At 35.1% G+C, this 27,259-nt stretch overlaps 1 protein-coding gene across 2 annotated transcripts in view; it reads left to right on the plus strand.

Moving 5' to 3' along the window:
- The window catches only part of ELMO1 (engulfment and cell motility 1), a 367,271-nt gene that overhangs the window by 126,973 nt on the left and 213,039 nt on the right, over positions 1 to 27,259 (plus strand). For both annotated transcript variants that reach the window (XM_039336764.1, XM_039336765.1), the window contains exons 7-13: positions 717 to 752; positions 12,189 to 12,288; positions 13,428 to 13,579; positions 19,145 to 19,223; positions 19,780 to 19,830; positions 20,548 to 20,670; positions 25,919 to 26,050. In XM_039336764.1, the coding sequence (XP_039192698.1) occupies positions 717 to 752; positions 12,189 to 12,288; positions 13,428 to 13,579; positions 19,145 to 19,223; positions 19,780 to 19,830; positions 20,548 to 20,670; positions 25,919 to 26,050 (673 nt within the window). The remainder of the gene's footprint in view (positions 1 to 716; positions 753 to 12,188; positions 12,289 to 13,427; positions 13,580 to 19,144; positions 19,224 to 19,779; positions 19,831 to 20,547; positions 20,671 to 25,918; positions 26,051 to 27,259) is intronic.

Raw genomic sequence — 27,259 nt, forward strand, 5'->3', positions numbered from 1 at the left:
CCATATAGTGATCTGCAGCTATATGGAAACACATCATGTGAAAAGAATCTCTGCTCAACACTGTCCTTATATACAATCAAGAATATCACATTGGAGTTTGGACTGGACAAATGTGCCACTTTCACCATCAGGAGGGGGAAAGTAGTAAAAACTAAAGGATCCTCCTTATGCTCAAAAATGGTCAACGCATACTAGCAATCCCTAAAAAGCACTCTCTCTCTTACACCCCTTCTCCCTCCCTCCCTCCCCCCCCCTCTCTCTCTCGATTCTCTCTCTAAGAATCCATTAGTTTGAAAATCCCAGCTTCATTCACTTGTGTACCGCTGTAATCCCAAAAGCTCATTCATTGTAATTCTTTGCTATGGGAGGGGATAAAAAAAATGTCTGTCTTGTTTTAATGGAATGATATGATTATCCTCTCTGTCTCGTTGTGAAGAAATGTTTGTCCCAGATAATTCTGCTAAAAGTTTGTAACAGCACTTCAACACCCTTTTGTTCGTTTTTTCTGCAATTAATCTTTGTTGAGTTGATTTCCATATTTCCTCCAAGTGTTTTAAACTCATATTGTTATATATTTGAATCTGTTTCAGTTGAATGATTGACAAATGTGTTTTTACTGGTTGTGTTTTATTAGACTTTATATAAACTCTTAGCTAAATTAAAACAGACAATTTATTTATGTTTCTCCATATCTGAAAGTTTTTAAATTTTTGCAGACGATATCAAAAATTGCAGAAGATAATGAAGCCCTGGTAAGAATCCAATTGGCTCATGACCCCGCAAATTTCCTCTTCTTTGCATGATTAAATTTCAGGTCTGGCTGCTGATTTTATTTATTTAAATACCTGTGCATATTTTGATCCAGTACATTTTCTGCTTCTCTTTACTATTCTTTTAATCCTATTTGCCACAATTTTATTATTATTCTTTCTGTTATTTTTTATTTTATTTACTTTTCATAGCTTATAGAAAAGTAAATATTCCTGGCTGCTACAAATTTTGCTAATGCTTTTGTTATTACTTTGAATGATAACTATTTATTTTATAAATAGTGCATGATCATAAATCATGAACATTTTAATTTCTAGAATGTGGGGCTTATGAAGACTGAAATTCAGTACATTTTGAAAATAGTGAACACTATTTTAGTATCATTGTTATAATTAGAATATTTTTATCATATTTTTCTGAATGAACTATTTCTGTATTTAACAGGATGCACTGTGTATTTCACTTCTACCTGCCAGTTGTAGATTGCAAGAAATTCTTGAGTTGAGATGATATGGACATATGTAATTAATTTAAAGTTATTGCAGAAGCTTAAAATTTTATAGGCAGGGAAAACTGTTTGCAATCTTATAATACTATTTGCTTAGCAAAAAAATTGTTACTTTCCATTTTGTCTCTGCGGTTACAATGTTGCATCTTCAAATCATAAATTTAGTTTAGATTTTTTAAATTAGGCTATTATGTAATCATTCTAATTTATATTTCAAAAATGTTAAGCCATCTAATGATGAATTGCAGGATATCCCTGTATTTTTTCTATGTAAACTTTCTTCTTCTCTTTTGAGTCATTGTCCACTATTCATGAATTATAAAATATTTTGTTTGGGTCTAAAATAAAATGTTATATTCTTTGCTCTTATGTAGTTTTTTCACATTGAAATATTGTTACAGAACGTGGTCTCCATTTTCTTCTATTCGCTGTAAAAAAATATTTTTATTGAGGCTTCAGTAGCCCTCTTGTTACTGTTTTCACCAAGATGTTCTCTCTTTTCACTTGTTATCCAATCACCCACATAGTTTTACATCTCTTGACTTAATGTTTGTATTTTTCCTCTCCTTATTATCTCTTATTTATTTTCCAAAATTTTCAATTTCCCCCTGCTCAGGCAGGAAACCCTATACCATATCAGACAAATGGCTGTCCAGTCCCTTCTTAAAAACTTCCAGTGTTAGAGCATTCATAGCTTCTGGAGGCAGGTTGTTCCATTGGTTAATTATTCTAACTCAGAAAATTTCTCCTTAGTTCTAGGTTGCTTCTCTCTTTAGTTAGTTTCCATCCGTTGCTTCTTGTCCTGCCTTCAGTCGCTTTGGAGAATAGCTTGACTCCTTCTTCTTTGTGGCAGCCCCTGAGATATTGGAACACTGCCATCATGTCCCCCCTCGTCCTTCTCTTCATTAAACTAGACATACTCAATTCCAGCAGCTGTTCCTTATATGTTTTAGCTTCTAGTCCCCTGATCATCTTTGAAATGTCTCATATGTAATACCTATTTTTGTTATTTCTATAGGTTTCATTATTTTTCTAACAATAGCTCATAAGTTACATAAGTAAAATTAAAAGGGAGATTTCAACTTTATTTTTGGTTTTCTCTGGCCCTTAAAAGTTTTATCCATTCTGGCATTCTATAATTTTATAGTCAAATGGTTTGTCTTTTATCTTTGTTTTACAAGGTCCACTAATCATTTTCCCATTAGAACTTTAAACCTACTGCCTATTATTCTATTCTATTCTATTCTATTCTATTCTATTCTATTCTATTCTATTCTATTCTATTCTATTATTTTAAAAAACAGTTTCATAAAAACCCTAATACTTCAAATTTAACTGCCCCCTATCCATTTTAAACTTTTTAAAGTTAAGTTCCTATTAAGTTATTGCCATTGATCTTAAATTTTTTAAATTGTTTACTCTTTTCTTAAATCTGGAATAAAAAGTGACTCACCATTTTTTTTTTAAAAAAAAGACAAAACCAAGCTTCTGTTTTGAAGATCTCTTTTATCTTTGAAATTTTTGCAATTCAAATTTCCTTGAGAAAATGAGTTTTCGGTGAACCTAGGTTCTGCTGTGAGCTTGGTGTCTGTCTTGCAGAGTCTAGCAGTTAACTTATGAGTCTGCCTCAATCCTACTTCTCCTCACAAGGATTAGATGTCTGGAGTACAGTGGGCAATCTCTTGATCTGTCCTTTTCCAAAGAAGCCTAGGCATCAGTCTCCCCATCCTGGTGTTGTCTCAATGCCCTAGGACAGGGCTTTTCAACCAGTGGTACAGGCACCACCTGTAGTACGTTGGTACCTGGCAGGTGATATGCAACCATCCTAAAAAAGTGGTGGCGGGGGAAGGGAATGAGCTGAACCAGTGGCAGCACCGCACAAGCCTGAGCAAGAGATGGCTGGAGCTGCAGGGCTGTCAGGGCTCAGCGGAAGCACCAGGACCAGCGCTTCTACCGGACTGTCAGGGCTCAGTGGAAGTGCCAGGATCAACGCCAGGCTCCAGCTGGAGCTCAGCACTGATCCTGGTGCTTCTGCTGAGCCAGAAGAAGTGCCGATCAGTTGGAATGTTGCAGCATCTCCAGGGTCTTGTGATTTACATTCAGATGCTTGGCAACTGATTCATATTTATAATGGTCACGGTGTCCCAGGGTCATATGAAGTGACCAAAACATGCTGCAACCACACAGCAGACAGGGGAAATAAAAACCAAACACCTGCCCACCCTACCCTGCTTCCAATACTCAACAGAAATGCTCAAAACAATGAAAACCTCAGACAGGAGGAAGAGCACCACCGGGCGGGCGGGTAGGTGTCTTGCTTGGCTGTGGCTTGGGAAGCACTTTTTTCTGTGCCATTGTAACTTCAAACAGTCACTAAGCAAACTGTTGTAAGTCGAGGACTACCTGTACTTTATCACTTTTTTTCTTTTTTGGGGGGGGGGGTCATCAAGTTTTTGACACCTTGTTAGGCGACTGATGGTATTCGGATATTGCCATATCCTAAAAGTGGTACAATGGGTGAAAAGGTTGAAAAGCCCTGCCATAGGAGACATCTTAGCATGCCAGTGTCTTCTTCTAGAAGACCCCAATATTCACACTGGAATCTCACATACAGATGGAAAATAGTAACGTAGAACTTTCCACCCCTTTTATTTTTGCTGGTGGGAAGTTTTGAAAATAAACTATGGATGCAGTTGAAACAAGGCATTTAAGGAACTTGCCTTTTTCCGGAAAGTTATGCTAGGAACATCACTAGTTAAAAAGTTTCAGGTTCCTTGAATCTTCTATAGCTCTCTTCTTTAAGCAGAATTCTACCTACTAATCTGCTATTTTTGTTTTTCGGGCAAGCTTGTCGGCATATTTCCAAACCAACCACTGCAGCTACTCATCAAGTAAGATTAATAGCTCTGGGCAGTAAAGATATGACAACTAGATTGCAAGAAAGAATTACTGTATTCTGTATCTGGGATCCATATAAGGGGAGAGATAAAAATAATGCTGAAGACTAATCCTTTACTTAGTAGCATGCTAATTCCCCAACCATCCCCAACCCCTATTTTTTTACATTAAATTAGAACCTGGGGCCTATTATTGTATTGACTTTGACATTGTATTGTAACTGCATTGTGCTGTTGACTTTGATGCTGATGGGTAGTTACATTTTCAAAGAAAAGGAAGATTTAAACCTCAGACTGAATTACATATTAGAAAAAAATCCCAATGGGCTGCATTCTTCATAGTTCTCTTAAATTTAACATCCTTACGTTCATCCCTGTACTGTGTGCTGTATCTTGATGTTACTGTGTTCTGCACTTCTCTGCTCCTTGTAGCAGCAGTAAATCATGCATTTACTAAAATAAAACATCTGCTAAAATATCTACCATATAATGATGCCACATAAACTGCCCTACACATTGCAGGAGAGTAAAGGGATAGAATATAATTGCAACTCTCAGGGCCAATACAAAGTTTTAGAAGCTTTGCATATCAGGTAGTCCTCAAGTTATGACCACAAATTGATCAAAATTTCTGTTGCTAAGTGAGAAATTTGTTAAGTGAATTTTGTCCCATTTTTCTACCTTTTTTGCCTGCATTGTGAAGTGAATCATTGCAATTAAGTGAATCCAGTTTCCCCATTGACTTTGCTTGTCAGAAGATTGCAAAAGGGGATAACATGACCCGGGACACTGCGACCATCATAAATATGAATCAATTGCCAAGTGTCTGAATTTTGATCATGTGACCATGGCGATGCTGCAAAGTCATAAGTGTGAAAAACAGTCATAAATCACTTTTTCAGTGTTGTAACATTGAACAATCACTAAATGAATTTTTGTAGGTTGAGGACTACCTGTAGTCTATGCTGTTTTTCTTTATGTAAGACTTCTTTTTACTAGCATAATATAACAAAGATTGACACTGTGATAACTTATGGAAAAGCACTTTGCCCAAAGAAAAAAAAATTGGCATCTAGTCCAGCCTCCTTCAGAAATTTTAACATTAACCTAGCCAGTAGGGGGTTACAAAGACAAGAGTGGTAAAATAAATAATAAACAAAAACATTAAAAAAGGATTTCAATGAAAATGGATTAAAGAAAAACATGAGTCATTAGTATGAAATAAATAAATTGAAGTCATTTGGTCACATAAAGAAAAAAATTGTGATATAATTGTGTGAAGAAATATTGTTTGACTCAAATTTGTTTTAATTGAAACTTTTGCGTGAAACTGTATCTGAATAACACTATAGAACTGAGTAATGCTTTTTTTGTTAAAAAAATGACCGGAAGGTACTGGAACTCACACATATCATACAACCCGCCTTGCCTACCCTACAAGGTTCCATCCAAAAAAGGTGTCAGAACTCTGTTCTGGGCGTTCTATGACAAAAAAAGCCCTGGAACTGAGCAAGAAAAAGAGTCTATGGATCTAGGAAAGTATCAGGGTAATTCAGCAAATAAAATACAAAGCTAGAGGGCAGGTCAAAGAATTGTGTCTATTAGATTTGTGGCAGAATTACCAGAAGAAGTATAGTTATTGTTTCACAAGGAACAAATATGAGACAAGCAAATGAATATACTCATTTTGTTAGTAAGTATAGTTTCTGAGGACTGGAATTTCCAATTATTTCCAGTTACCATAAATATACATTAAACAAATTAGATGTCTAACAGATGTACTCTGAATTAACCTTGCATGTTTTAATCCTCCCAAGAGCTTTGGGGATATCACAGAGTAGTACAAAATAGCAGTTTTATTATTTTCTTAAAGCCAATTTAAGGTTTATATTGATTAAAATACTTTTCTAGAATTATTGTTCTAGTCTTGATGAATCTAGTGTTCATTAAGTATCAGTTAGATTTTAGATTTTGAGGGCTTAGAAAGCATATATTTAGGGAACAACTCCAACATTCTTGTGATCTGTGGTTAGGGTATCACTCAGTAAAGAAGCATATTGTGTTACATATATTAAACACAAAAATTTTTTTTGTCAGATTTGTTAGCATTTATCTGCATGTTTATATTCATGAATGTCTTTAAAAAATAGCAACAGAAAAGTGATACTAAGAACATTCTCTTTAGATTTAAAAAAGTATTTATTTGTTGAATTGCTTAATTGCTTTGCTGAGATACAAAATGAAGTACATAAAATACAAAATACATTGCATTGACTCACAACTGGTTACTTAGTGACCATTCAAAGCTATTACAGATCTCCCCAAGGCTACTTATAACCTAGATTTGGAGTTCTCATAGCAGGCCCCTCATAGTCACATGATCTCATTTTGGGTGCCTGGCAACCAGCCTACATAGGACAACAATTTACAACATTTTTATCTGAAACTTGCATTTGCTTCCTGTTTCTGGAAAAAATGTCCATTGGGGACAAAGGATTTGCTTATGACCATAGTGTTCACTTAACAACTGTGATGTCCACTTTATGATCATGTGTTCTCTTAATGACCGCCACAAAAAATAATAAAGCTGAGCACGGTCACATGGTGATCCACTTAATGACCAGCATGATATATGACTGTAATTCTGGGCTTAGTTATGGTGTAAGACAAGGACCACCTATAATATGCAACAGAGCTGCAATAAAATGCAAAATAATACATTGCTAGATGACAAAGCAATAAGGTAAAATTAACCCCAATCACTTAATAATTATATGCCCATCTGATTACAGAACAACGCTTATTTGTTTAAAGATGCCTCTGTCCAACAACAGAAACTCTTGAGAAACTGACCTAGGTGGAGCCTCTTTGAAATGCCACCAATTAGTCTCTCCTTCTGGAGTTACTGACATAGGTTTTCAGCTATTAGTCAGGTAGAAGATTACTTTAAAGCCCTTATAGTCTAGTATAGAAATGCCTAGTCTTTCAGATGATCTACTCCTAAGTGGGAAAATATTATACAGAAATACTTATACAGAAATGGAGGGTGGGGTGAATGACTGGGTGATAGGGAAGGGTTAGTCATACTCTTTCAGTAATATTTCAAACAATCCAATGTTAAAAGCCATTCCTGTAACTTAATAGGGTATTCTAGTTCAATATTTATTTCTACATTTTCTCCCCTTATTTAGGAATTGGAATAATAATATCCTATCATTCATGGTGGTTGTTTTTTAATGTAATTTTTATTAAGAATTTTACATACATATATACATACATACATACATACATACATACAATACAAAGAACAGAAATAAAAAATAATTACCTTTTCAGTAATGTTAAATAAACTCATTATCCTCCCTCTAAAATATTACAAAAATCCCTTCAGTTTTTTATTCATTTTCAGTCATCAAATACAAAAATAATCATATCACTTTTTTCATTTTTGGCAAGTAAACAATTGCTTAGCAAATAAACAAATTTTCTAAGAATGACCAAATACATGTTACACATTTTTCCCAATACCTATGCAAAGCATTGGGAAGGAAAAAGGTTTTGTAATCTTTGCAATAGAAATGAAACGTAACTCAACTTAATTCTAAACATATACAGTAGTGGCCAGAATTGTGGAAACCTTTTGGGAAAAGTTTACAGTAGAAATGCCACCTTTGGTTAAGTTTCCACCAATTTTTCTTCTAATTTCTTTATAACTGTAGCCTTGTTTACTTAATAATACTATTTTACATTGCTTTCTGGGCAACCAGTCTCTTTGCACCATTACTTTAATTGTATTACTTTTTACAAGCTCATTAGATGAAAGAAAAAAAAACCCAACCAACTTGATAGCGATAACACACTGACAAATGTTCTCCTCTCAGCTTCAAAACATGACATCAATACCGTATATGCCGGCGTACAAGGCAATCTGGCGTATAAGACGACCCCGTCTTTATCGCTGGGCTGCATTCCTAGAACATCGTCTTATACGCTGGAAACTACCAGTATTTCCGGAGTATAAGACGACTCGGCGTATAAGACGACCCCCGTCTTTGGTGCCAATTTTAGCGCTTGCGGAAGTCGCCTTATACGCCGGCATATACGGTAACTGAATCCTACTGTGATCTGATTGGCTCATTGCCAAAACAAGATGATACCTGATTAGTTCTCTAAACAATCATGCTCATTGGCTACAATCAAATGAAGGAAAGCTACCTGATATCAACCTAAGCAAGTTGTGTTTCCTTTTTCTGGCTATTTGGCTATAACTTTTCATAGAATACAGTAAAGATAATTGAACAAACTTTGTTGCATTACATTCTTGATTAAATTATCTTTCCATTGATATATAATTTTATGGTATTGCTCCAAAAAAAGTGGTGTTATTAGCCATTCAACTTCAAAAATACACTTTTCCCAAAAGGTTTCCACAATTTTGGCCACTATTGTATATTATATTTAATTTAAAGTTTAAAATCAGTTACTTTAATGGCTTTTGCATAGAATATTTTGCATCTTTCTTAAACAAATAGCATCAAAACAATGGGTTTATTCCCACCTCCTTTCTAATATCTATGAATACACAGTATAGTAATTCAATGAATCTTAACTTGCTCATAGAAAAAACTAGATTCTATGGGAATTATGTAATATTTTTTACAACTGAACATGACAGTTTATTCAGCCAGTTGGTTGGAATGTTGTGCATAGAATAAAGAGCTTGTATTATGATCAGTTGTCTTTATTACTAAGCTAATAGGCAATAAAATAGAACATAATATCATATGAACAAATTTGAATATTTAAAAATTTCCAGATATATTTATTCTGATGCATGAGGGCATTCTTGGGAAATTCCTAAGATGGTCTCACACTGAAGCAACAGAAAACCAGTTTTGAACTGCTGAGCCCTTGAATAGTACACATAGTTGTCCAGAAGCAAGCTTCAAAACTTACTTCATTTAAATGCATATGATAATATAAACACTTTGTTCAATATGATATATGTAATAAAGCTGCTCTGAGTTGAAGCTGGGTATCTTTATACTTCAGGATGCACACCTTTCCTGTGCAAAAAGTGAGATCCTTTATTCATCCCAACTTTCAGAAGAAAATATGGTGATATAACTTGAACTTTCAAATCAAATATCCCATACTGGACTTGAGAGCAAATCATTAAAACTATAAGGTAGCTTCTTATAATTTTGGTAGGAAAAATCACAAGGAGAGCATTTCACTCATATCTTGTAGCAAATATTGGCATGTAAATAGGCTTGGCCTAAGGCTGGCTTCTGCAGTGTTATGCCAATAGTAATGGTGGTTCAAGATTATTGGAGCACGTAATTGATCCTTTCTTGTTGGTAATTGGGTGACTATATTTCCCTGCTCTGTTAACCTCAAATTTGGAGATTTATATAAAGATGTTAAAAGGTGATAATTCTGGGATATCAGAGGTTCATTCCAGTTGATTTCCAAAATGCCTAGATATGACTGATAAAGACATATTTAATGAATCTTAAACCTAACTTGATGAAACAGCGAGCATGTATCTTTCTTACCTAATAAAAAAGATCTTATTTTCTGATCTATTTTTTTCTGATCTATTGATAACATTTTGAATATTGAAAAAGATATCCCAAATTCATATTTATCTAACCTGGATTGAAATATACTGTATAATTTGAATTTATGTGTCATCTTATGCACATGTCATTAAAAGCAAATCCCACTGTGTTTTATAATGTTTATGCCTAAAGTTGCCTAAGCTTAGTTCACCAATAAATTCATATTCTTTGAAATATGACTTGAGATATTTCTTTGCCTCAGTATTTACAATGTTTTTTCTTCACTGACCCTCAATTTTTTCTGGTACTACAATGACATCTAGTGAGAGAAAAATGAAATGTTCTGATTTATTTAAGCCATTGCCAAACTATATTGGATACGAGAGAACTAAAATAATATTGGGGAAAAGTTTCAAGCTATCACTATTATTTTCACCTGTCTTTTCTCTGTTGCCATAGCAATGATCCTGAAAAGATATGTCCTACATCACAGTTTCTTTGGGTCATCTTCCAGTGGCCTGATAGATTTCAAATCTGATATTTGACATGAAGTGTAATACTAGAATAGGTTTTATTGACTTGCTGTGTTGTACAATCACTGGCAATCTTAGTTGCTGCTCCTATGAATTGATTCAGTCTTTCTTGAAGCAGTTTACTTACTTATTTACTTACTTACGAATTTTATATACTGCCTAACTGCAAGAAGATTGCTGGAGGGTTTATAATATGGAATAGCAGTAAGGGACAGAACCACATCAGAAAATATTATCTTTTCTCCTCACCCCTCCTACAGAGTTTACAATGCAAAGACTCCAAACAAAAGACCAGACAAGCCAATTCCTCTTAAAGGATATCATCTTGGAAGTAATTAGTTAAGTCATAAACAGCTTTATAGGTAAAAGCCATCTCTTTTTATTGTTCTTTGATACTAATTGGAAGCCAGAGCAATGAGGGGTAAAAATAACCATCCTCATGATTATGCTAACAGTTTCCATTCATTATTTGGACTGCAAGAAAGATCATCTTCATTCCTGTTCCTTTTTCCTTCTATGTTACATTTCTTCTAAAGAATGAGCCAAGAGAGAGCTATTTATACTATAAAAAGAGAAAAAAACCCTTAAAACCTAAGATGCTAAATCATTTTTTCATGTTGTACATAGGTTCAGTTAAAGATATTTAAAGTTTCACAGTTTGAAAAGTGTCCTGAGTGCTATTGCATATGAAAAAATAGCACTGTTGCGCATTTTGAATAATCCTTTTTGAAAGATTTCAGTGTCTGATAATAAACACAATAACTCTAGTTATTAAAAAACTGAAATTACTCATCAAATGAAATTTTAGCATTTTGAATAACTAATATAACATAAGTTGCTATACAGATAGTACATGGATTTTTTTAATTAGTCAGGATTACTTTTTCTTTTGGCAGTGGCTGATTAGTTTTTGAAGAGCAGGACAGGAGAGAAAGCAGTTTGTACAACAGAATTGTATTAATGCATACTACACTTGCTAAATAATGTTTTTAAGATAATAATCTCAGAGTCAAATTAGTCCTCTTAACCATTCGCAGTAAAAATAATTGGTGGTGCTCAAACCAACATAGCAGGACATAATCTGCAATTGAAGCTTGGATTGTCAATTATAATTGAGAGCTCATTTGTGCTCTCTCTTCTCTCACATGAGTTTCCACCTGTTTTCTGCCAACTAGGTATTAAAATTTTTTACAACCCAGTGGTATCTAGGTACTCAACTGCTTTGAAACTTGTTGAATTTTGTACTCCATTTTGATGTGAAAAATTTGTCCCAGTACTCATTTATTTGGTATTAAATGCATAAGCTAAAACCTGTCAGCGTCTCTGCCTTGTCACTCACTACATTATTCTTTATGGGAAATTTTTGGTAAATTTTCATTGTTTTTGGTATTTATAATACTTCCCAGAACCAATTAACAACGAGCACTAAGTATACTGAGTACTATAATTAGGCATTTTATTTTATATTATTTAGAACCATAGTTTAAAAGTAGTTTTAAAAGTCTAGTTAAAAGTTAATGTGGAAGTCTAGTCTTGATTTAAGATTTATTCATAAACAAGGCTGGAAGGTAGATGAATTCATATGAGATAAGGGATAGACTTCTGATTTATTTCAGGAATGGATGCTGGTTGCCCAAATATATACTGCTTTACCAAAACTTTTGTTTCATTTCTACCTTATATATGTCTTTTAATGGTGAAGAATAAATGTGTATATAGCCTTTTTCTATTTTCTTCCTGTTAGTAGAATGTTGATTTCCATATAACATTATTTTGATGCTTCTTTGCTCCACATCCTTCATTTTATTCTGCTTCTACTATTCTGGGTAGTCTTGCTTTGTTGTTCCTTGCCCCAAAACTTCTTATTTCTCTCTTGTGGCCTCTCCATTACTACAATGGCTTATGTGTCTTTCAGCTTTGGAGATATGTTATCATATACATTGACAGCATTTGTTGAGCTAATGGATCATGGAATTGTATCTTGGGATACTTTCTCTGTGGCTTTCATTAAAAAGGTAAGTTTGTGTTTATTACTGATACCCAAGTTGGTATGGGGATAGCCTCTTGTTATATTTCTGTTTATCTCATTCACGTATAAAGTAAAGAATGGATGGCACATACACATTGTGTTAAACTGTAGCTTGGTTAATCATCATCTAATGTATAAATCATAATTAATTTGATTCATACAGCATGTAATGCTATGGTTTATTACATCTAATATACTGTAACCAGATTCATGCAGCATGTTAAACTGAAACCAAACAGACTCTTACAACCTAGTATGATGTATGAAGTAAACCAATATATGATTTCTACTTAGTTGCAGTTTATTAATATTAAAAACTAGTTTGATTAGTAGTACTGCTATAATTATAAGTTTGCAACCAAGTTTTGACTTACATTCAGGACCTACATGATGTTTGTGCACAAATCCTGTATCTAAGTTATTCATTGAATGTTTATGAAACTGAAGTTATGAACCTAACAAATTCTGAATGATATTGGAACTGCATTGCACTGAAAGGAAATGTGTTTGAAGAAACAGTGGAAACAGTGAAATCCTGGAATGTAACCATGGAAAGTATAAAAGATATACTTGATATAGTATTAATCTAGGGTTGACACAGATAATATATTCATGGGTGCCCAACTAAAACTTCAAACATAAGATATGTTAAAAGATTTTGTCATAGGTAGATTTCCTTCACAATTTGAGATTATCTTCACAGGACTTCTCCCTTAAGTAAAATGAAGCAACTACTTTGAAAAACAGACTATGATGGGATTGTTTCCCTACCCAGTGCCCTTTTAAAGTTCTATTATAGTAGCTGTTTCATGACATCGAAGGTGCCCATGCAGGCAATTATCACAGTAATTTTACAGTGTGCTAACCCTGAGTATTCCTGCAGAGTTATTGCAGCACACCTGGCTATTTTCTATCTGGAAAACTGGAGGAAAAGAGCTGTGAGGATGGCTGTTGCAGAGAATAATAGATACTATTGAAATCTTCATGAGTTGTGCCTGCAAACATGAATAATCTGCTATCACAGTTGGATAACTAGAACATTAATATTATGTTCAAATTCTATTGATTGTGTTGGAGAATTTACTTTCACTCTGGATTTACAGAAAAATTGTGATTTATTCATAGATTGCAAGTTATGTGAGCAAGTTTCAAAATGATATTGCTATACTACAAAGATCATTAGCCATTTTAGAATCAATGGTACTGAATGGTCATGATCTGTATCAGAAAGTGGCACAAGAAATAACAATTGGGCAATTAATTCCACACCTACAAGGGTAAGTTTTCTGAGATTTTGTTTTAATTTTCTTCTTGCTTTAGGCTGGAAATAACTTCAGATTAGAAACAAGTATAGGTACTAGTATAAAAACATATAAAGTGTCTTAAAATTCTTTCAGGATCAAAGTTTAATAAAGATGTAGCTCCTCCCTTGATTTTTAACTGAAGGATTAGCAGTTAAAGTGTAAAGTGTTATGTTTTGTTTTAACTTGAAAAATTAAAAGCTGGTGAAGGAAGATCAGGTGGTTGATGGGAGGAAAAGTCTAACTGATATCAGTTTTCTGCTTAGACATTCCTCCTGCTAGTGTCTCCATATACTTTATTAAATTTAATCAGAATAAAGCTGGAAGGGATCTTGGAGGTTTTCTAGTCCAACCTCCTGTTCAACAGGAGACCTATCATTTCAAGACAGGTGGCTGTCCAATTTTTTCTTAAAAACCTTCAGTGATGAACCACCCACAACTTCTGATAGCAAGTTGTTCTATTGGTTAATTGTTCTCACTGTTAGGAAGTTTCTCCTTAATTCCAGATTGCTTCTCTCCTTGATTAGTTTACATCCATTGTTTCTTGTCTTCTGATGCTTTGGAAAAATGACCTCTTCTTTGTGGCAGCCCTCAAATACCGGAATACTGCCATTATGTCACCCCTAGTCCTTCTTTTCTCTAAACTAGCTATACCCAATTCCTGCAACTGTTCTTCATATGTTTTTATCTCCATATCTTTAATCATTTTAGTTGCTTTTCTCTGCACTTTTTCCTAAAGTCTCAATATTTTTTGTAATGTGGTGACCAAAACTGGATGCAGTATTCTAGGTGTGGTCTTACTAAGGATTTATAAAGCGGTACTAATACTTCACCTGATTTTGATTCTGTGATTCTGTTTATACAACCAAGGATTGTATTAGCTTTTTTGGCTGCTGGTGCACACTGTTGGCTTATGTTTAACTAATCATTCACTAGTAATGCAAGGTCCCTCTCACAGTTAACTCTTTTTGAGCCAAGTTTCACCTAATCTGTACTTGTACCTTTGAGTTTTTCCTGCCCAGGTGTAAAACTTGCTTTTCTCCACATTAAATTTCATGTTGTTGGATAGGGCCCATTGTTCAAGTCTGTCAAGATCTTTTTGGATCCTGAGCTTGTCTTCTGGGGTGTTGGCTATTCCTGCCAGCTTAGTGTCATCTGCAAATTTGATGAGTTCTCCTTCTATTCTCTCATCTAAGTCATTTATGAAGCTATTGAAGAGTGCTGAGCTAAGAGATAATTTTGTGGTACCCCACTGCTTACTTCCGTCCCTGTAGATGTATACCATTAAGGACTACTCATTGAGTATGTTTGTCAGCCAGTTACAAATACATCTGATCGTGATGCTGTTTATCTCACATTTTTCTAGCTTAGCAAGAAGTAGATTGTGGTCTGCTGCTAATTTAGTCACTTTGTCAAAGAATGAAATAAGATTGGTTTGGCAGGATTTGTTTTTAACAAACCCATGCTGGCTTCTAATTATAACTTTATTTGTTTCTAATATGTTCAGCATTCTTATTCTTTGTACAGCAAACTCAATTTTTAAAAGAGAGGAATTAAAAATGTAAATAAATAGTTTTAAGTCTATTAGAAATCAAAGTCAATGTTCAGGTCTTTTATAATTGAAGGTAGAGGTTTCCAACCTTGGCCATTTTAAGACTTGTGGACTTCAACTACCAGAATTCCCCAGCAAACATGGCTGGCTGGGGAAATGTAGGAGTTAAAATCCATAAATCTTAAAGTGGCCAAGGTTGGACACCCCTAATCAAAGTTATAGTATTCTCTCTCTGAACCTTTTGATTTAAAATTTATTTTAGAGATTTATATAACATTAGGATGTAGTGGGAAAATCAGAATTTTATTACTTTAAAAAGAGCTTGTAATTTCATGAATTATTAGATGATGGTAATAATCAGATTATCAATTTGCAATAAGAAATTAAAATTGTCTCACATCATATGCTTTAAAATGCTAAAATATATTAAAATCGTGATAAGAACAGATTTTCAGGTGCTGCTGCCACCAAGTACTCTTATCCAAAATTATGCTGCCCCTCTTTAGGACTTCAAGAACAAACATTGAGAAATATATGTACTGAAGAAAATAGAGATGATAAAGGGGCTGAGAGATAAAAGTCTAACTCATACCAAGAATTATTGCAGAAAGCTAATAGAAATCATGTTAAAGTTAAGATTTTTTTCAATATCCATAATGAAGGTATCAATGGCTGAGGATCCTCTGACAATGAAACTCAGGCAGGTAGTCCATATATACAAAACACATAGCAGAAACCATGCTGTAAGAGACCTAATTTAAAAATTAAATCAAATTATGACATTCATGGATCATAAGATCTTTTCATGCATGTTTCTAGGAATAGGCAGAACTATTTGTTTGTTTGATTGTTTGTTTATTTAACTTGTATGCCATGTATCTCATCAAGGGCCATTGTAGGTAATGCAGTGTAAAACATTAAATGTGTTAAATTTAAAAATTAAATTGAAATCAAACTAAGGATGGAGAGGGAAGAAACAAAGTGCACACAGGGAGAAGGTTGGGTACTCCATCAACCACCTCCAATGTGCTACACCTATTTATTGAAAAAGAAAATGTTTAGTCCTTTTTACATTTTTTTCTTGACAGGTCTTAAAAAAGCTTTTGAATTGTCTAAGAAGAAACATCTGGAAACATTCAGATCTTTTAAATTTCTATTCAGGTTTTTTTCAGTTGTAATAAGGATAAAATTTGATAATTGAAAACTTCTAGTAGTTACATAGTGTTTAAAAAAGAAAATTTAGTCATTCATCCCCATCTTATAAAAATGAGTTTCAAGTTGTCATCAGTGATGACACCTTTTTTATCTAAAATATTGCAGGCTGACTCATACTTACGATATTGACTTCCTAAAATATCTCATTAGAACTAATATTAACTGGTTATAAGAAAATGGGTTGAAACAGTTTGGGGACATACCATGCACTGAACAGAACAATCAATTTCCTGTTCAAGATACCTTGCTGATAGAGCATTCCCAGCAATGAACAGATTAGTATGATCTGGTAAGCAGAAGGAAACCATGAGGGATGTACTCTTAGGTATTTCCTGATCTTTATTCAAAGATTATATGAAAATATCAACTTTCAGTATGATGAAACAAAATGGGCCTGTTGGCTAGTTCCATCTAAATTTCCCAAGATTGATCTAGTCATTAACTGAAATAAAGAAAACAATTGACTAATGAATAAGAAAAGAGGGCACAAAGGACTATATATTTCCTCTTCTGATCAATAAATGTGTTAACTCAAAGCTGAAAGATTAATAAGGTCAGATTCCTCACAAAACATGACATACAATCATGCTGCATCAACTCTCTGGAGTAATCAAGACCAGGAAATCAAAATCATGAATACTAATACCACTTTCATTCTATGATTACACTAACATATTTTATAAGTCTGAAAATGTTTCTCTCCTCCACTACCTTTGGGAAGAAGAAGAAACTTAGGAGAGTAAATTCTGAGATGGTTCTCAAATTATATTTCTGGTTTAGGTTCGTTTATTAGATCATTGCCTAGGCTGTGGCTGTTCTTCCTATCGTTCATAATTATTCTCATATCTCATTAGATCCTATCACTTCTATTTGCACATTGATGCAGTGAAAATTTTGACCATCATTGTAAGCCTGCAAAGAATGTTACACATTCATGCCACATTTTGTAAGAAGTTTTTTCTTTCTTTCTCTCTCTTTCTTTCTTTCTTTCTTTCTTTCTTTCTTTCTTTCTTTCTTTCTTTCCTTCTTTCCTTCCCTCCCTTCCTCCCTCCCCCTTCCTTCTTTCTTTCTTTCTTTCTTTCTTTCTTTCTTTCTTTCTTTCTTTCTTTCTTTCTTTCTTTCTTTCTTTCTTTCTCAAATTGATCAAGATGACTACATCGGAAAAATACAGCCGTCCGATTAATCAGAACAGCTACAGTTCAAAAGCAAATAGAAAGCCAGTGCAGGGGCCATAGTATACACAGATGAACCCACTGGTAATTGCCAATGGTAACTTGGAATACTGCATTTTGCAGCATGTAAAGTTTCAGGTGATCCCTCTAGAGCAGTGCTTTTCAACCCATAATACACATACCACTGTGGTACTTCTCACCTGGCAGGTGATACACATACAACGGGGTTGAAAAGCACTGTAAAAAAAAGTGTAAAAGTGTAGGGGGATGAGTTAAAACAGCAGCAGCTCCACAGGTCTGTGGGAGAGTCAGCTGGAGCTGCAGTGCTGCTGTGGTTCTGCTGAGTGCCCAGGAGCACTGCATAGCTCCAGCTGATTAGTGCTTCCAGGAGCAGTGCACAGCCTAGGGGCGTGGAGTCAGCTAAAGCTGCATAGAAGAGAAAAGGAGGAGACGGGGGGAGAGAGGAGAGGACATAAAAGGAGGAGGTTTTAAAAAGAATGGGAAAAGAGAAGGGGATGGAGAGAGAAAGAAGAGGAGAGGCTTCTTTGAGACAAGCAGAGGGAGAGAAGGGGATAGTACAGTGCAAAGATTAATCTCAGAGAAACAAGCACAAGTTTCCCACTAAAAGTGTGGTAAGTGGGTGTACAGATAGTCCTCAACATACAACCACAATTGAGCCCAAAATTTATGTTGCTAAGTGAGAAATTTGTTAAATGAATTTTGTCCCATTTTACGATTTTTCTTTTCACATTTGTTAAGTGAATCACTGCAGTTGTTAAATTAATAACACACTTGTGAATCTGGTTTCCCCATTGACTTTGCTTGTCAGAAAGTTGCAAAAGGGGATCACATAACCCTGAAATACTGCGACCATCATAAATATGGATCAGTTGTCAAGCATCCAAATGTAAATCATGTGACCCTGGGGTCATAAGTGTGAAAAATGGTCATAAGTCACTTTTTTCAGTGCTGTTGTAACTTTGAACAGTCACTAAGCGAACGGGTGTAAGTCAAGGACTACCTGTACTTTATCACTTTTTTCCTTTGTTTTTTGGTCACAAAGTTTTTGACACCTAGCTATTCTCCAAAGAGAAGGAAGCAGGACAAGAAGCAATGGATGGAAACTAACCAAACTAACCAAAGAGAGAAGCAACCTAGAACTAAGGAGAAATTTCCTGACATTTAGAACAATTAATCAGTGGAACAACCTGCCTCCAGAAGCTGTGAATGTTCCAGTACTGGAAATTTTAAAGAAGAGACTGGACAGCCATTTGTTTGAAATGGTATAGGGTTTCCTGCCTGAACAAGGGGTTGAACTAGATGACCTCCAGGATCCCTTCCAACATCATCATTATTATTATTATTATTATTATTATTATCATCATCATCATCATCATCATCATCATCGTCATCATTATGCGACTGGTGGTACTCGAATATTGCTATATCCTAAAAGTGGTACAATCTGTGAAAAGGTTGAAAAGCCCTGGTGTAGAGCACATTGCAGTAGTCTGAATAAGTGGCCATAAGAGTATGAACTTTTGTAGCTCTCATTGAATATCATATACTATTCTTACTGTTTTGAAATTGTATTCAATGCAGGGCTGATCAAGAAATTCAAACATATACCATTGCTGTGATAAATGCACTTTTCTTTAAAGCACCTGATGACAGGAGGCAGGTGAGCTATACATTTTCCTAATTGATGTCAGTAAAGAATGAATTGCTATCATCCAATCACATCAATTGAAAAAAAACAACTAAATTGTTAGCTGCATGAATGAGATAATTGTAGCTTGATCTTTATACGGGAAAATATTAAATGAAGTTAAACTCTTTACCCTGAATAACAGATATATTTCATCTGTCAAGTATATACAGAATAATTTGTTTTCTTTTGGACTGCCTTTTTTATAAAAGTTGTTGAAAATTTTACCCTTTCCTCAGGAGGTAGAGCGGGAAAGACTCAGAAAGTTACCTATTTCCTTTAAAACAAAGTAAGAAGTTATAGTCATTGACATACTATATTTTTTTAGGGAATAAAATGACTGGCAGTACTGCTAAAGAGCCAAATGAAATATATAACCTACAAAATATATGGATATCTTTGCCTTTAGTGACAAATGAGTTTTCCTAATTTCCTATTCATATATTCAACAAGTGTACATCATACATTTCCAAATCTATATTGCAAGATTATACAGTGTTCTTAAACTAAGTTATTTTTTTTAAATCAGGAAATGGCAAATATTTTAGCACAGAAACAACTTCGGGGAATCATTTTACAAGTAAGTATTTTAACTTTTTTGATTTTTCTAAATTACATGGTACCTTTATAACACATGGATAATATTTTGATCTTTCAGAACCATAACTGAATTAATTCATATTTCTCTGTTTAGCAACACTGATAATATTGTAGCTTTATGATCCTATCCAAATCCAGCTCACTAACATTATGTTTTGCTCTTTCAGTTACTTGGTAATTTCTTTTTATTATCTATTCAAGCAGGATAACCGGAGTTTTATTAAGTTTAAGCAGGATTTATGCGTGATACAGTGAGTCACAAATTAAATAGACCTGTGCTACAAAGGGAGAGAGTGAAAAATAAAAAGAAGGGGAAAATGTTAAAGGACCAGATAAAAAACAGTTTATTAACAAACTAAATGCCGTAAGAAGTGTGTTGGTCTTCACATAACAAAAGTTTATCATGAATATTTATTCTTCATTTTGAAAGCATATTTTAATTGGACACACTTTTCACAGAACAAAGAGAAATTTACAACTTTCATCTTATATTCATAGATAAGTACAGTGAAATTAATTAATAGCAAAATATCTAACAATCCAAATTTTGTTGTATTTCATCATATCAGCCTGATTGCATCTTTAATATTTATGTTGTTTTTTGTTTCCACAGTCAATAAAGCTGGATAGAATGTTGCTGATAAAATACATTAAATGAAACCACTCTTGATTCTTTTGCTCTTGCTTTTATTTTCAGTATGTTATTAGAGCTCAAAGGGCCATTAATAATGAAATGGCACATCAACTTTATGTTTTGCAAGTACTCACCTTTAACTTACTAGAAGATAGAATGATGACAAAAATGGACCCTCAAGATCAGGTAAACAAACTGTCTTGCTATGCTGCAAAGTGGACAGTCTTTGGGAATTTGTGGCTGTCATATCATCCTTGGAGCAGAATTGTTAACAATTGTGGCTTTTCTTTTACATGTTTATATTGAAGGCTTTTGTCAGGACTATTTTAAATGGTGTTCTTTAAGCTGATGAGACTAAAACTGTTGATTTTCAGCTATTTTATAAGCAAGAAACTGATGTCGTAAACAATCAGTAAAATGGTTTTTGATTCAAAAAGATGTGGAAAAGAGTTCTAGTCTTAATTGATCATGAATCAAATTGTCAATTCTTTATTGTAGATTCAGAATCAAGTTGTGCCTAGATGGACCAGCTTATCAAATGATGAACCATCTAGTAAGGACCAGACTTTATCAGTAGCTTTGGTAGTACTCTTGGCTCAAGATACTGCAATTGTTGCTGCTCCAGCAAAACTTTCCAATGCCAAACGTCCTTTTGATAACTGACAAATATGATGAGAATCTTGGCAGTCTTATTTTCTTCCTTGCTTAGTGTGAATTACAAATCTAAGACTGGACTTTCCTACAGACTGTGTAGGATTTATAGTTCATCAAAAGATTGAGGGAAGCTACAAAATGGGTCATCTGTGCTAATTCTATCTTCTGAGGACTAAATTCAATGTACTAGTCAAATAGGTTGTTGTTGTTTGCAAGATCTTTCACTTACAATAGTGTAAAACCTCTATACAATAGTATTTGGGTGAATTTAATTATTAATTGACCATGCGGGCTGGAATTGAAGAGAATTAATTGATCGATCTCCTTTATGGATTACTGCCTTGTCGTGGCAAAGGGGCTTGTGTAATTCAATGAACCTATGAGCTATGCCATACAGGGTCACCCAAGATAGATAGGTCATAGTAGAGAGTACTGACAAAATGTGATCCTGGAGAAGGAAATGGCAACCCACTCCAGTATCTCTGCCACAAAAACCCCATGGACAGTACCAAAAGGCAAAAAGATATGACGCTGGAAGATGAGCCCCTCAGGTCAGAAGGTGTCCAATATGCTACTGGGAAAGAGCAGAGGGCTAGTACTAGTAGCGCCAGAAAGAGTGAAGCGACTGAGCCAAAGCCGAAAGGATGCTCAGCTGTGGATGCATCTGGTGGTGAAAGGAAAGTCCGATGCTGTAAAGATCTTTTCTCCATAGGAACCTGGAATGTAAGATCCATGAATCAAGGCAAATTGGACTTGGTCAAACAAGAGATGACAAGACTGAACATCGACATCTTAGGAATCAGCGAACTAAAATGGACAGGAATGGGTGAATTTAACTTAGAGGACCATCAAATATACTACTGCAGGCAAAAATCCCTCAGAAGAAATGGAGTAGCCTTCATAGTCAATAAAGAGTAGGAAAAGCAATACTAGGATACAATCCCCAAAACAACAGAATAATCTCAAAGCAAATCCAAGGCAAATCATTCAATATCACAGTAGCACAAGTCTGTGCTCCAACCATTGGTGCTGAACAGGATGAAATTGACCGGTTCTGTGAAGCCCTACAGCACCTTATAGAATCAATACCAAAAAATGATGCCCTTATTATCATGGGGGATTGGAATGTAAAGTAGGAAGCCAAAAGATAACTGGAATAACAGGCAAGTTTGACCTTGGAGTACAAAATGAAGCAGGGCACAGGCTGATAGAATTTTGTCAAGAGAATACGATAGTCATAGCAAACACTCTTTTCCAACAACCCAAGAGACGGTTCTACACATGGACATCACTAGACAGTCACCCCAAAATCAGATTGACCATGTGCTCTGCAGCCAAAGATGGAGAAACTCTATAAGTCAGTAAAAACAAGACCAGGAGCTGGCTGTGGCTCAGATCATGAGTTTCTTGTTGCAAAATTTAGGCTTAAATTGAAGAAAGTAGGGAAAAAACACTAGGCCATTCATATATGAACTAAATCATATCCCTGATTAATATACTGTAGAGATGACAAATAGATTTAAGGAATTAGATCTGATAGACAGAGTGCCTGAAGAACTATGGACAGAGATTCGCAACATTGTAGAAGAGGTAGCAACTAAAACCATCCCAAAGAAAAAGAAATGCAAGAAAGCAAAATGGCTGTCTGAGGAAGCTTTGCAAATAGCTGAAGAAAGAAGACAAGCGAAAGGCAAGGGAGAAAGAGAAAGATACACCCAACTGAATGCAGAATTCTAGAGTATAGCTGGAAGAGATAAGAATGCCTTCTTAAATGAACAGTGCAAAGAAATAGAAGAAAACAATAGAATAGGGAGAACTAGAGATCTCTTCAAGAAAATTGAAGATATGAAGGGAACATTTCATGCAAAGATGGGCATGATAAAGGACCAAAATGGCAGGGGCCTAACAGAGGCAGAAGAGATTAAGAAGAGATGGCAAAATTACACAGAAGAACTATACAAAGAACGAGCTTAGCATCCCTGATAACCACGATGGGGTGGTCACTGACCAGACATCCTAGAAATGGGAAGTAAGTGGGCCTTAGGAAAGCTGAGCAATAACAAAGTTAGTATTCCAGCTGAGCTATTCAAAATCTTAAAAGACGATGCAGTAAAAGTGCTACACTTTTGGAAAACTCAACAGTGGCCACAGGATTGGAAAAGGTAAGTTTACATTCCAATTCTAAAGAAAGGTAATGTAAGGTAAACATTACATTATGAAAGGTAATAAAATAGTAAACATCTACTTCTGCTTCATTGACTATGCTAAAGCCTTCGATTGTGTAGATCACAACCAATTGTGGAAAGTTCTTAAAGAGATGGGAGTACCAGACCATCATATTTGTCTCTTGAGAAACCTATATGCAGGTCAAGAAGCAACAGTGAGAACTGGATATGGAACCACTGATTGGTTCAAAATTGGGAAAGGAGTCCGGCAAGGCTGTATTCTGTCACCCTGCCTATTTAACTTATATGCAGAGCACACCATGAGAACGGCAGGGCTAGATGAATCAAAAGTTGGAATTAAGATTGCCGGGAGAAAAACAACAACCTAAGATATGCAGATGATACCACTCTAATGGCAGAAAGTGAAGAGAAGCTAAAGAGCCTTTTGATTCAGGTGAAGAAGGAGAGTGCAAAAGTTGGCTTGAAAACCAAGATCATGGCACCCGGCCCTCTCAATTTCTGGCAAATAGATGGGCAAGAAATGGAGGTAGTGATGGATTTTATTTTCCTGGGCTCCAAGATCACCATAGATAGGGACTGCAGCCAAGAAATTAAAAGATGCTTGCTCCTGGGGAGGAAAGCTATGGCAAATCTAGACAGCATACTAAAAAGCAAAGACATCACCCTGCCAACAAAAGTACGTATAGTCAAGGCCATGGTTTTCCCAGTTGCAATGTATGGCTGTGAAAGTTGGACCATAAGAAAGGCTGAGCGCAAAAGAATTGAGGCCTTGAGAATTGAGACTCCTGCGAGTCCCCTGGACTGCAAGGCGAGCAAACCGGTCAGACCTGGAAGAGATCAACCCTGACTGCTCTTTAGAAGGCCAGATCCTGAAGTTGAAACTCAAGTACTTTGGCCACCTAATGAGAAGGAAGGACTCACTGGAGAAGGGCCTAATGCTGGGAAAGATTGAGGGCAATAGAAGAATGGGATGAGAGAGAATGAGGTCGCTGGATGGAGTCACTGAAGCAGTAGGCATGAGCTTAAATGGACTCCAGAAGATGGTAGAGGACAGGAAGACCTGGAGGAACATTGTCCATGGGATCGCGATTGGTCGGACACGACTTCACAACTAACAACTGATCGATATGAAAAACTGTCTTGTGAAATGCAGAGCAAACTCATTCAGTAGAAGACCCTAGAGATTTTCTTGTATTGCAGCAGAAGCATGGTGGAAAAAGAAGAAGACACCATTACTTTCTTTCATTTTCATCTCCTCCTCACCTTTCAGAAGATGCTTAGCTCTTAGTACAAGAGGGGAAATTTGGAATATTTGATTTATTGAAAAGGCTATCCAGAGCTGGGAATGTTCAGAAAATCTGCACAGACTGTATACGCTCCCAACTATCTTTGAGAAAAGGCCCCAAATTTAAACATTGGGACATGTGTTTATTGGACAGGATTCTTGTTTAGACAAACAACTAACATTGGCTTCCTAATTCTTTGCAATAAATCTACTTTCCCGACCTTCTTATACCTACTTGTGAATGCAGAGTGGAAAGACGCCTTAACAAAAAGGGAATTCATGCAGCAAGAGATGCTATATGTGTTACAGAAGCTTAAGACACCCATTTTACCTTTTAAAACTCTTTTAGCTATTTACAAAATCAGGCAATTTTCCTGGTTTGCTTTCCAATTTAAAAATATGGCAAATTCCTGTCACTCTCTGGAAAACTACATCAAATTAAAAAGGATCCCCTGGCTTAAGTATATAGTGTTTCTATAACATGTATACAGTTGATGAGCATTATAGTAAAGCTTCCCTATTCTGGTATTCTGAACAAGATATTTTGAATTTCTATCATTCAAAATGGTCACTGGTAAGATGATCACAGTTTGAAGGAATCATCAGGATTGGATTGACTGTTTTTAAAAGCAAGCAGAAAAATACATGTTATGAATACCTAGGTGATATATTATATCTAAAATAATGCAAAATGGCATGTGCATTGTGCAATTATTTAATTTGTGCCAATTGTGTAATAATATCTGATATAAGAACATAAATTACACTATGTGCGTGTGTCATTTGCCCCATTTTGGTTCTTTCAAATTTTATAATCCTTCCTCCCCCCCCCAAAAAAATATAACTGTTTGCCATGCCTACTCCATCTCTAATCAGAAATATTTAGTTTTCATGACTTAAATATGTATAATATATATATATATATATATAATATGATATATTATATATATATATATATATATATATATATATATATATATATATATATATATATATATATATATATATGTATATATTTATGTATGTAGTCTTTGGTTGTTCGGGTTTTCTCCCGCGTAAAATTGGAAGTGTCTTGGCGACATTTCGACGAAGTCCCATTCGTTATCTTCAGGCTGGTGTTTTCAGCTTCGTGCTTCGAGCAGCAATTGCTGCTCGAAGCACGAAGCTGAAAACACCAGCCTAAAGATGACGAATGGGACTTCATTGCATTAAGGAAAACTGCTGATGTTACTTTTATCCAAAATTACATGCTTTGAAAGATTATTATTTTCAAGATTTTAATTTAAATATCTCTTTAAAAACCCATCAGGCCCAGAGGGACATCATATTTGAACTACGAAGAATTGCTTTTGATGTAGAATCTGAACCCACTAGCAATAGTGGTAATGTTGAGAAGCGTAAATCCATGTATACACGTGATTACAAAAAACTTGGCTTTATCGTAAGTATTCTTTTTTCTTCATATTAGCATTCTAATGTGTTTTGTTTTAGTGATAATACGATGTAGCATAGAGGACAATGTTCACATTCAGTCCACATTCTTGACTATTTCCCTTATTTCATTCACTTTTTCTAAGCTGTTACTTTTGGAAAGTGTAAGGATGGACTAAAGCTATCTGTTATTTTTCTGGAGATTTTTGCAGCAGGATATCTATGAACATTCTAAATATTTCACATATCTTTGATTTTAGAAAAGGGGCACCTTAGTATGATCAGAATGCCTGTTCAAAGGCATATTCTACTCATTTCTCACTGGTTTATGCAGGTGAATGCCCATTATTTAACTTCTCATTCAGCTGTGTTGCACTTTGGTTTATGACTCATCCTTTATAACAGGCATGTCAAACTGCCATCCCGTGGGCTGGATGCATCATGACAAAACCGCGCCCACACCATTGCCTGCAATAGGGAAAAAGTTGTCATACGTCGCGCGAAGTCACATGATGTCACGGGTTTGACATGCCTGCTCTATAATATTTTCCCAGTGAAAGATTATCTAATTATAAACAGAAGTTAACAGTAAATTCCAAATCAAATCCGGCCAATTACAATAATAGTCTATCTAGCTCAGCCTAGCTAACTTTTTTTTCACATTATTGTTTATACCAATAAAGTCCTAGTTTACAGGCTGTATGTGGCCCTCTGAATCATTTTGGGTGACCTAGAGCTGTCACAATTAGGGTCATAGTTGATATTGACATCACTCCAGACCCTTAGAAATCTGGGGCCATTATGGAGTAGAATAAATACTAGGTGGTATTCTAGAGCTCATCATAGTCTTAAACAATTATTTGAACAAGGTCTTGGTAGTTCTTCAGATTCTGTGTTTTTGGCATATGGTATGTCTAGGAATTACTGACCCATTAACTCAAATATCAAGGGTTTCTTCCCAAGAACTATTTTGATATACAGTACAAACCTCATGTTTATGTGATCAAATCTGTTTTTATTTATTTTCTGAGGCAATACTTGTGTAAAGGTTGTTGATTCATTGGCAGTAGAATATCTGCTTTTGAGAAGAGGAAATAAACCAATTTGCTTAAATGGATTGTTATTAAAATTTATTTTGTTTAAATTTACAAAGATTTGTAAACAAAACAGAATTAAAGTAAAGCTTGTGTACCAGTTGCAATCTTTGAAATACGCCTCT

The sequence above is a fragment of the Crotalus tigris genome, unplaced genomic scaffold (assembly GCF_016545835.1).
Source record: "Crotalus tigris isolate CLP2741 ecotype Arizona unplaced genomic scaffold, ASM1654583v1 scf7180000017666.379230911805:20528666, whole genome shotgun sequence".
NCBI lineage: Eukaryota > Metazoa > Chordata > Lepidosauria > Squamata > Viperidae > Crotalus > Crotalus tigris.